This window comes from Sycon ciliatum, chromosome 4 (genome assembly GCF_964019385.1).
Source record: "Sycon ciliatum chromosome 4, ocSycCili1.1, whole genome shotgun sequence".
In the NCBI taxonomy this organism is placed as follows: domain Eukaryota; kingdom Metazoa; phylum Porifera; class Calcarea; order Leucosolenida; family Sycettidae; genus Sycon; species Sycon ciliatum.
Window position 1 is genome coordinate 9,743,437 of NC_088646.1, and position 12,095 is coordinate 9,755,531.

Below are 12,095 nucleotides of genomic sequence, written 5' to 3' on the forward strand. Positions count from 1 at the left end.
AGATGGGGGACATGTCCTCAGCGCTTGAAGAGGTGTTCTACTATCTGCCGGTGTATCATGGTGTATAGTTAACAGTTCTTGCCGAGGACGTACATGTAGCTGGCTGTTTTGGAGACGATCATTTGTGGCGTCAGGGGGTGATGGCCCTGGTCTTCTCTCGGGGATCCTGGCGTGGCTAAGCAGTACTGCTCCAGGAAGTCTTCTAAGGTGAGGCAATGTTGGCTTGATGGGGTTTTGGTCGTAGCTGTGGCGTGACTCGTTTGTAGACCCATAGTGTGATATTTCGGCCATTTTGAGGGGTATGCTTTTTCTTCACGATCTCTTTGCGAGTGCCATCGTCGTTGATCAAATAAGGTTTTCCGTTTGGATCCGAGTTGTTCACACGGTGCACAAACTCGAAGCTCGGTGCTATCACCTGGCGTAGCCTCTAGTACGGCCGGTGCTCCCCGCTGTTAGCTGCACTTGGATCGCGGCAACTAACTAGTTTTCTGCACGTGAACCATGAAAAATCAATGCATGCTCATGCATAACTAGTCAGCTGGCCTGCTCGCCCACGCATTTGACAGGTAACAATTCCATCAAATTAATTATTTGAGATATCGCTTCGTTCAAAGTCTCAAAACAGTTCTAAAGTCACCAAACCATGCTGGTAATCGATGGCTATTCAATGTTAAAGGGGAAGTTAAGGCAAAAATTAAAATTTCACCAGTTGTAGTCTTCGGGCTGCTGAGTCGAATGGTCGTGGTCCGAGGAAGCTGAGACGCTCCCTTCCTACTTGAATCCCAATCGAACTCGCGCACTTCCACCGAAACTGGGTGACTGCGCCCTACTAGATGGGGATTTGTATGCAAAATGTCACTAAAAGCGCCATTTCGTTCTTATAAAAGCACGGATGACCGCGATTGGCCCATATGTTGTAGTCTTTTGGACGCTGAGTCGACTGGTTTTGGTCCGAAAAGGCTGCGATGCAGCGTTCCTCTTTTATTCCCAATCGAACATGGTTGAACAAGCGGTCACGTGCTCCTGCGTACGCCAGTCACCTGGTCACCGTGCCTGCAGGGTACAACTTACTAGCTTGTTTGACCTTTTTTGGGTGCAGTCCTGTCACTCGAGTTGAACCTTGGTGTGAAAGTTGTCGCCTGCTGGCGTGGTCACCAGGTGATTTGGGCACCCAGGAGCACGTGACCGCTTGTTCAACCATGTTCGATTGGGAATAAAGGAGGAACGCTGCATCGCAGCCTTTTCGGACCAAAACCAGTCGACTCAGCGTCCAAAAGAGTACAACATATGGGCCAATCGCGGTCATCCGTGCTTTTATAAGAACGAAATGGCGCTTTTAGTGACATTTTGCATACAAATCCCCATCTAGTAGGGCGCAGTCACCCAGTTTCGGTGGAAGTGCGCGAGTTCGATTGGGATTCAAGTAGGAAGGGAGCGTCTCAGCTTTCTCGGACCAAGACCATTCGACTCAGCACCCCGAAGACTACAACTGGTGAAATTTTAATTTTTGCCTTAACTTCCTCTTTAAGCCTAAAATCAAAATTTCACCAGTTGTAGTCTTCGGGGTGCTGAGTCGAATGGTCATGGTCTGAGGAAGCTGAGACGCTCCCTTCTGTACTCCCAATCGAACTCGCGCACTTCCACCGAAACTGGGCGACTGCGCCCTACTAGATGGGGGGGGGGGGGTTGTATGCAAAATGTCACTAAAAGCGCCATTGCGTTCTTATAAAAGCACGGATGACCGCGATTGGCCCATATGTTGTAGTCTTTTGGATGCTGAGTCGACTGGCTTTGGTCCGAAAAAGGCTGCGATGTAGCGTTCGGCCCTTATTCCCAATCGAACATGGTGGACAAGCGGTCACGTGCTCGTGCGTACACCGGTCACCGTACCTGTAGGCTACAACTTACAGCATGTCTGGGCGAGTTTCTGTCACGATCGAGTTGAACCTTTGAGTTAAACCTTGGTGTGAAAGTAACAGTAACGTTAGTTGTCGCCAGCTGGCGCAGTGACCAGGTGACCGGTGTAAGCACGAGCATGTGACCGCTTGTTCAACCATGTTCGATTGGGAATAAGGGCCGAACGCTATATCGCAGCCTTTTCGGACCAAGAGCAGTCGACTCAGCGTCCAAAAGACTACAACATATGGGCCAATCGCGGTCATCCGTGCTTTTATAAGAACGCAATGGCGCCTTTAGTGACATTTTGCATACAAACCCCCATCTAGTAGGGCGCAGTCGCCCAACTTCGGTGGAAGTGCGCGAGTTCGATTGGGAATAAAGGAGGAAGGCAACGTCTCAGCTTCCTCGGACCAAGACCATTCCACTCAGCACCCCGAAGACTACAACCGGTGAAATTTTGATTTTTGCCTTAACTTCCCCTTTAAACACACAAGGACTTTTAAGGGTTTGCAGAAACAGCAAAGAAGCCTTGAAAAGAAAACCATCAGAGAAAGGTACACACTGTACCGATAACGTGCAAGAATAAGCGGGGCATACAGTAGAGTTGCGTGCTGAAGAACGTGGAGCCCAAGCACGCCCAGCTTGAAATGCTAAGAACGCCACGGCCTAAAGTTAAGAACGGCGTTGTTGGTTAGCAGCTCACTTGTTTATACTCTCATGGCAATACCCATACATAAAGCAACAGCAGCCATGCTCACTTCATTGCAAACCACATCTAAAGCTAGTGTGCGAAACGCCATGCTGATGGAGAGCATACCGTGCGCCATGCCAGGAGAAAAGTAAAGTCAAAGTAAAATACTGGCAAAATAAGTGAATGAAAACCGACCATAAAGGCTCACAAATTGAGATCTACAAAATGCTGGAAAATAGTCTAAAAGGTCCTAGCAGATAATTCCACGAAACTAAACTGAGCGGCTAAGGCAAGTGCATGCACATACTAACTTGTACATAAATGCAGGGGGATTGAGAAAGTGGTGGATCATGGAGAGAAAATTATTAGGCGGAAAACAACTGCTATTACCTGTTCGCTAGGTATGCCAAGTGTATACGAGCAAACAGAAGCTCGTCAAGTGACGAAAAGATGAAGAAAAAAGGTCCGAAAAAAAAGAGGACGAGCCATACCACGTGTTTTGTATGCACAACAACCGTGTATGTGTTGGATTGGAGTGGAGATGGACAGGGAACCAGCCTTGCAAGGACTACACATGTAGAATATTGAAAATTATGAGAAGAAATTGACTAAGAAGCAGGGTGCATTATTAGTAATCTATTGCACACAAAAAGCCACAGGAACAAAAATTACTAGTACGCCAAGCATCGACACGTGGACCACCGGGGGCCCCCTTAGGTGACAAGGAAGCCACCTTTGTTTAACGAACTGGCCAGGGCTTCAAAGTGCTCGGCAAGCTGAATACCACCCACCCTGGTGCTGTAAGAACTCTGGCTAGCAAATTTATCACTTTGCGAGAAGGACTTGACTATGTCAACCATGCGCTGCAGCTCCGCTGAATGACCAGAACCGAACTTGATGGTGTGGAGCCGGACCATGCTTTGCCTGAGCAGGAAAAGGGCACATGTAAGAAATGTATCATAGGATCACAATCTTACCATTTCGAGTTCCGATGTTGGCACAATAGCAATAGAATAGCTTCAGTCTGACAGCAGCTATCCAATGTACTGATAGCCGGCGGTTGACTAAATTTACATGGCTGTGTGTTGGCAATTACACAAAACAGAATTGCAGCCATTAAAAAAAGAGGGAAATTTAAGGAAGATGGAAGAAAGCTTATCAGAGTGATCGATCAAGAAGAGCATTCGCGTGCGGGACCTCGCTTTGCTGTCTGTGTTTGCGTAGATGGAAATCTTCCATGGAATTTGTACGGTAGATACCGTAGAATCCCGAGGATAAGCCCATGGGCTTATCTGTTTCACAAGTACATTTTGGTGGGCCTATACGAGAACATGGGCTTATACGCGGACATGGGCTTATACGCCGACACCAAAATTGTGCTATTGAAAAGTACCAAGGAAGTGAGAAGTACATTGCTGAAAACCACTGTGCAAACAAAAACAACCGATGATTGTGTACAAAAAAAAACAAAAACAAAAACAATACTGTACTACGCACATGTATTTGGCATGAACTAGGCCCATGGGCTTGTACGATGAAGCTTTGTGGTGTTTGAATTAACCCTGGGCTTATGTGCGAGCATGGGCGCATACACGGGATTCTACGGTACTAGTATGAGCGATACACAAGGTACCAAAGCTAGGTGTCATCCGTTACCACGTGATCTTTATCATTAGCTGGTGCAGTCTCCTCCATTTTTTCTGCACCTCTTGCCAACGCCTTGTGTTGCAGCCACTCATCTGTGATCATGTGGTGCTTGCATACACAAACAGCCTCCTTGTGACACCTGAGGTACTGACGTACGGTAATGGCAGGCAGCATAGAACTACCAGATTAGTCTGTTCGATCTCGTTCGAACTTAGGACTTTTTGACAAACAGCACTATTTTTGTCAAGATGAGGTCTTTGGGCCGCATCCTCTGCAGCCGGTCTGACATCTAAGCTCGGGTCCAGTGCGGAGGATGGAGGAAATTGCAAGCAAGCAAACAAGCAAGCAATTATTGGTACATCGCTGTACAAGAACAGTTTCATCGGTATTAAACTCGGATGGAGAGCCAAGGATTACATTTAAAAAAAGAGAGGACCATAAGTTTACAAGTTATCCGTTTTGTCCAACATTAACGATTACCGTATGTCCGCACCTTTTTAAAGCGATGTATATTCGATTATAAAGCCAGTCTCAGTTATAAAGCCATGGGCTTCATAAATGAAATGACGTTTGAAGTATGTTTTGCAAAATTAAGGAATATGTGCTATACTAACAAACTTACAGCCCAGCAGGAAGGGTGAACACTGAACAAGTGGATTTAGATTGAAATTTCTGTGTGGACTTTGACTTTTATGGCATGGCGTAGTGGGTGAGTCATTTCACAATTAAAATAGCTAGGAAAGCAGTCGTGTTTCGAATATAAGGCCATGGCTTTAAAGGCGCTGACATACGGTACAAGTTGCATCGGTCTCTCATATTTTTCTCATTGTCCGCAAACTCCAACGCAGCCACTAACACCTTTATGAAACCTCACTCCTCAACTCCAATAGCGGTCTCTTTACTGCGAATCATGAATAATATTATGTTCAATAAAAACTCGGATGTTGAGCCAATAGTAATATGTAAAGAGAAAAGGACCTATAAGACGGTTAGTAGTTATAACTAACAGTCCTGGGGGACTCCACCACGGTAACGAGATAATATACAGTCAGATAGTGCGACAAAAAAAAAAAAAAAAAAAAAAAGTAAATTATCGTATCCGTTCCCGAAGGGAACTCACGACGGCCGCTAACACCCGATAAACCCTAGCGGCAGATGCAGCGCCTAACGGTGGGGGTGAGTGGGTAAGTCTCACAACCACTGGCACAAGTGCCGAAAGCGACCCCATTAGCTGCATCCATGTACCCCTTGTGCAAGGCACCAAACTATCTGACTGTGTATTATCTATATATAATTTATCTCGTTACCTTGGTGGACTGTTCGTTATAACTAGTAACTTATAAGTCCTTTTCTCTTTACATCATTATTATGTTCCACCAAATTTTTGGGCCATCATGCTTTTTCACCCTGATGATGGGCCAGGCTGGAAAATTTGGTGAAACATAATTGATGATTAGTAGTAAAGAGACCGTTATTGCCGTAACTTGTTGGAGTGAGGTTTCATAAAAATTTTAACGCGTGATGTTTCATCATGCAAGATATGATATATTAAAATATATCATATCTTGCATGATGAAACATCACACGTTCATGATGTTGACCTTGGTGGCATGCAATGTGTCACTCTCAAAATAGGTTATCGCAAGCTTCGACGGAAGGAGACAGCATCACTTTATAGATGTTGGACGCTAAGTGAAGCCAGGACCGTATGCGCGCGCGCGCGCGTGTGTGTGTGTGTGTGTGTGTGCGTGTGCGTGCGTATGTGTGCGTGTGTGTGTGCATGCGTGTGTGCGCGCTGTGTATGCATGCGTTTGTGCGTTTTCTTGTATGTTCGCCCACTTCCTCTCTGAGTGAAATAGCTATAGCCTTTCAGTGACTTGAAATTGTTGCGCTGACGGTCAGGCGAGGATTTGTCCCTCACTTCCACGAGGTACGTGTGTATGTCCTCGTAACTATAATCATCAATGAGGAAATCGTGTACATGTGCCCAGCACTAGGCAGAATCATATGGCTTCCAGTTCTGCCGTGATCTCAACTGTTTTCGCGGACGCTTCTGGCGCAATATGTGGCAGCGCCGAGGGTGCAGAAGAAGTCTCAGCGAGTCCAACAAGGGTCTCCACCAACTCAGTCTTCTTCTTATTGCTGTGGACAATTTTGAAACGTCTGCACAGCTCCTCCAACGCAGGTATGTTTGCTGACTCCATACTTTTCCTTCACTTTTCGATATCACCTCGTTGAGACTGCACTGCCTCGACAAGCTTCTCGAGGGATGCCATGTCGGGGAGAGAAAGGAAATGTCAATGACAACAATTGTTCTCAATACAAAATGATGTACACACAGCACAAAACAACCGAGTCTTTTTCCTCTCAAGTTTTGCCTTTTGCTGCGCCGTGGGCGTCAGGTCAACACCTGTGCACAACAGGTACACAAGCACCCTATGCCAAACATAGAGCACCCGGATCTATGAAGAAGTAAATCAAGGATCTTGCTTAGATCTTGTCTCTTACCCTCTGTTCATACGTCCTTGCAAGAGACGGCGCAAGTTGCCTTCTTGAAACGAGCCCTCACCGTCGCTAAGGAATATAACGACACAACCGCGTGTACCAGAGCGTTCCACTGACTCTACAACTTCACTGACGCGATCCAAAGCCTACACAGGTTGCAGAGAGAAAATAAGCATGCAGGTTAAAACCGCCTTGTAGATTGAGATTCGTTCGTTGCAATTTAGGTTCTGGAAATAAAATTTGATTTCAGATCAAACTTCGATTTAAGAAACAAGCAATCTTTCCGACTACCGCACAAGCAACTGTTACTTTTTGGGAGTCTGGACGTATTAGTCATACGTTGCCCCACAACCCTACCCCAGTTAGTAGAGTTCAGTCTTCAGGTGGCCAGTGCTACGAGTACTTGTCTGATTTTGGCGATGGACACGTCAGGCAAAATAGCACGTCATAGTACATTTGAGACCAGCGGGAAGAAGATGACGACGTCCACTAATTTTGTATCTGTGCACACAAATGTGCTGTGTGTGTGGCATATATACTCTAGATAGATAGGTACTCATGTGTACTGTACATAGTAGTAATATACCTACTTCCGTAGCACTAGCATGATCTAGCATGATCACACTGCGCATGCTCTTGTTCAAGGCTTTTTCCCCAATCTACTGTGCTAGCTGGATGCTTGTGTGCATGGGGATCAGGACACAACAAATGGCGACGAAGATGTTTGCATAATTTCTCTATTTTAGTGTTTGTAGACGGTAGTACATGTCGATATGGCTACTGTAAGAGCTACAATAGAGCCATTTACGGGTGGCAATTTTGCCGAGTATCAAGAACGGCCTTCTATTTTCTGGCCAACGACATTGGAGTTGTTGCCAGCAGTGCCTCGAACGCGGAAAAGGAACGGGTAAAAAAGAAAATGTTTGCCCACCTGATTTCTAGCCTGTCGAAAGATGTTTACGCTACCCTCAAGAGTCTCTGCCTCCCAACCAGCCCTGCGGACAAATCGTTTGACGAAGTTTGTGCTCTGCTAAGGGATTATTACAAAGTTCGTCGATCTGCAACTACGGCATCTTATCAATTCCGATCGTGTGTTCAACACCAGGCGGGCGAGAGGATCGTCGACTTTTGCAACCGACTCAAGCGAGCTGCAGTGCCTTGCCAGTTTGGCGATCATTTAGACCGTGCACTAAAGGACCAGTTTGTTGCCGGCCTGGCCAGCTCGGACCGTGATAAAGCGCAAGATCTTGACAAGCGCGGATGCAGATACGAATAAGTTTGCCAATGTCGTACAGATCGCAGAGCGAGAGGAGAGTGCCATCACGTACGCCGGGCAACTCACTCCAGGTGCGAGCTCTGTAAATAAGCTGCATACGAGAAGCTCACCAAATCGTACTGCACCGAACCGCACGACGGACCAGCGAGACCACCGAGGCCGAGGTACTACTACTAATACATCTACGAAGAAATGTTTCAGGTGCACTTCGGATCTACACATGGCAAACAAGTGCCCACATCGAAACACGGAATGTCGTTTCTGTAAGAAGACCGGCCATCTCGAGAGAGCCTGCCTCGCGAAACGGAAGCGTGCTGGCCAGGTCAACCATGTGGGTGACGAGGCGGAACCAGAGGAAACCAGAGGTGAGATCGTTTCGGATGTACCCATATTTAAGATTCGGCCAGGGAATGGGCACAACCCCCCCCCCTACACTGCCATGGCAACCATCAATGATTCACCGTTAGCTACACATTTGGAAATAGACACAGGAAGTGCCGTTACAATAATTACAAAGGCTGACTTCGAGAAATTGGGCTCCCCTAGTACATCGTTGGCACCTCCCACAGTTCGGCTCATTGGGTTTTCGGGGTCACCCATCCCCTGTCTGGGCGAACGAAAGTTCACGGTATCACTTAATGGGCAAACACACGATGTTCTGCTACGTGTTGTGGATACCAAGGGGCCGTCGCTGCTAGGCAGAGATCTGCTGGCAGTGTTCCAGTTAGACTGGAAGGAAATTTTCCAGGTCAAATCACAGATTGATAAGGCAATTGAGCGTGCTGTCTTGCGGGACGAAATAATGGCCAAGTATCCCACACTATTTGACGACTCGTTGGGCAAGCTGAACACGACATGAGTCACGTTGAGGGTGAACGACGACCACCCAGTTTTTAATAAATGCCGAACCATACCGTTTGCAATTAAACGCAAGTATGAAGAATCCTTGGATAAGCTGGAAGCCGAGGGTATTATCCGCAAAGTGGAATTTTCCAAATGGGCTTCCCCTACAGTACCGGTGCGCAAACCTGATAGCTCAATTAGAATTTGTGCAGATTACTCACGCACCATTAATGCTAACTCTGACTTGGAGAGGTATCCTTTACCCACTGTTGAAGAAATTCGTTCCAGTTTAAGTGGGGGTCAGAAGTTCACCACACTCGATTTATCACAAGCGTATCACCAGTTAGAGCTTGATGAAAACTCGAGGGTCTACACTACAGTCAATACTCATCGTGGATTGTACGAGTATACTCGACTACCTTTTGGCATACACTCTGCAGTTTCGGTGTTTCAACGTACTATGGAAGCATTACTAGCGGACATAGAGGGCTGCATTGTGTACGTAGATGACATACTGATCACAGGGCGTAATGATGAAGAACACCGACGTACACTCGAACGGGTTCTTGAGCGATTACAGGAGTCGGGTATGCGGGTCAAACCTAGCAAGGCACAATTCATGCAAGAGCAAATTGTGTATCTCGGTCATGTCTTGACCGCTAATGGTATTGCACCATCTCCGACGAAAATTGATGCAGTGGTACAAGCGAAACTGCCTACCTCGGTAAATGAATTGCAATCTTTTATCGGCTCTGCAAACTACGTCCGGAAATTCATTCCAAAGTTTGCAACGATAATGGCACCATTGTATGTTCTTCTGAAGAGAGATTCTCCTTGGAAATGGACAGATGTCGAACAATAGGCCTTTACCACTTTGAAAGAGGCTCTGTGTTCTACTGATGTTTTGGCTCACTATTTACCAGAACGAGAACACGTTCTACAAACCGATGCTTCAGGCGTAGGTCTGGGTGCAGTTTTACTACAACGAGAGGAAAATGGCACTTTGAATCCTATTGCATACACTTCACGCACTCTCACATCTGCGGAACGAAACTATTCAAATATTGAACGGGAATCGTTAGCATTGGTGTTCGGGGTGACAAAGTTCCGCCAATACTTAATGGGCAAGAAGTTCGTTTTGGAAACCGACCACCGACCTCTGGTTAAGCTTTTTGGCGTTCACGAGGGTGTACCTTGCTTAGTCTCTTCCAGACTTAAAAAATGGAAACTAATGCTATCTGCATATGATTACACGATTCGACACATTGCTGGAAAACAGAATGTCATGGCTGACTTCATGTCGAGGAAACCAGTTTCAGAATCTTTGGTGTCTGAAGCTGAAATGGAAGAAACACAAGTCTTGTTCATAGAAGATGAGCTTATTGATGCACAAACCATTGTGGGTGAAATCAAAAGCGATCCAGTGTTGAGCCAAGTTCTACACTACACGCTAAATGGGTGGCCTGAGAAAGTAAACAATGTGGATTTACAACCGTTCTTTGCGAAACGTTGGGAACTCTCTGTGGCCGACATTGTACTTCTGTGGAACGATCGGGTTGTCATTCCAATGTCACTGCGTGTTATCCTTTTGAATGAATTGCACTCGGAGCACACAGGTGCTGTACGAATGAAACGCATAGCTCGTCGCTATTTCTGGTGGCCGAAAATCGACGAGGCTATTGAAGAAACTACTAAGCAATGCATGGTGTGTCAGGAACAGGCACGCAAACCGACCAAATCGTACGCTACCTGGTCATGGCCTTCGGGTCCTTGGCGACGTCTCCATCTAGACTTCGCTGGCCCATTTCTGGGAAAGATGTTCCTGATAGTAGTCGACGCCTACTCTAAATATCTCGAGGTCATTCCTATGTCAACGGCTACTTCTGCTGGCACAATCAAATCTCTCCGACGATTGTTTGCAACTTTTGGTTTACCAACACACATTGTCACTGATAATGGTAGCCAATTCACCAGTGCTGAGTTTAAGTCATTCCTTCGAGCAAATGGCATTGCGCACACATGTTCTGCCCCTGGGCATCCGGAAACCAATGGCCTAGCGGAGCGCTATGTGGGTCACTTCAAAGCGAAAATGAAATTAATGGGTACTAATGATGATCTGGATACACGCTTACAACGGTTTCTACTGACGTACAGAAGTACTCCTAGCTCTAATGGGAAGTCTCCGGCAGAAATGCTCATGAATCGACAGCCGCGTCTGCGGTACGACACGCTTAAATCCAAACCGAATGCAGGTGTCCAGTCTTTCAACCAAAACATGCACCTCACACCGGAGTACAAACCGGGCGATGCAGTGTTTGTCTGGAGTTTCCGAAAGTCTGATCCTAATTGGATACCTGGTGTGGTACTTTCTTTGTGCAGTCCTATGAATTATACTGTACAGATTGATGACGTTGTCTGGAAACGTCACCGGAATCAGTTACGTCCACGTTCAGTTCCACTGACTCAGTTTGCAGAACGAACGGGTCCGGCTGTGCATCCTACACAACCATCGCGTCACGACATGGTCCCGCCGCCGCCCAATACCCGTAAGCCTGAGTCTCCGCAAGATGCAACAGTTGACCAACAGGCTACACAGAGCTTGCCAGAGTTAGCTTTGCAACAGCAACAAGAGCAGCAGCAACAACAACAGCAGCAAGAGCAGCAGCAACAGCTACAGCAGCAGCAGCAACAACAGCAGAAACCGCAGCAGCATCGCAGAGAATGCGGCACAGAGCCCGCTGCACCGTCCAGAAATGGTCAACACCAGTCGTTTACACGGTCTGGTCGAACAGTTATCAAACCAGCTCGGTATAACCAGTAGCATTCTTGGTATCTGGACTGTTCTGTTTTGAATAGATTGAGTTGGAACTCTCTTTTCATACCTGATGAATGTATGTGGGTGAATCACACTGTCTAACTCTACTGTGGCAGCATTGTGAGGTACTCACCACTCTGTATATTTGCAAATACTCAATCTGCGGACAGCATGCTGTTTCGTTCTTTTTGAACTCATCAGCGCAGCACAGAGAAAAATGAGGCCGAACCTGAGAGCAATGGAAATGAAAATTTCCGATCAGGCCCGAACGTACCTTGCCAGAGTGCTCAAACTGACAAGTCAGTGAGCTCTGCATAACGCAATCAGCAAAGGCACTACCCCACGCAAGAGTGCTCAACTGCTACAAGAGCAGGAGCGAAACACTCAATCTGCGGACAGCATGCTGTTTCGTTCTTTTT

At 46.7% G+C, this 12,095-nt stretch overlaps 1 protein-coding gene across 1 annotated transcript in view; it reads right to left on the bottom strand.

The window, feature by feature from the left end:
• Window positions 1-2,717: 2,717 nt before the first annotated feature.
• The window catches only part of LOC135814369 (uncharacterized), a 36,024-nt gene continuing 26,646 nt past the window's right edge, over window positions 2,718-12,095 (bottom strand). Inside the window, exons 5-6 of the mRNA XM_065327479.1 lie at window positions 6,746-6,888; window positions 2,718-3,514 (exon numbers count right to left, since the gene is read on the bottom strand). Coding sequence (XP_065183551.1) covers window positions 3,304-3,514; window positions 6,746-6,888 — 354 coding nt within the window. The 3' untranslated portion in view covers window positions 2,718-3,303. The remainder of the gene's footprint in view (window positions 3,515-6,745; window positions 6,889-12,095) is intronic.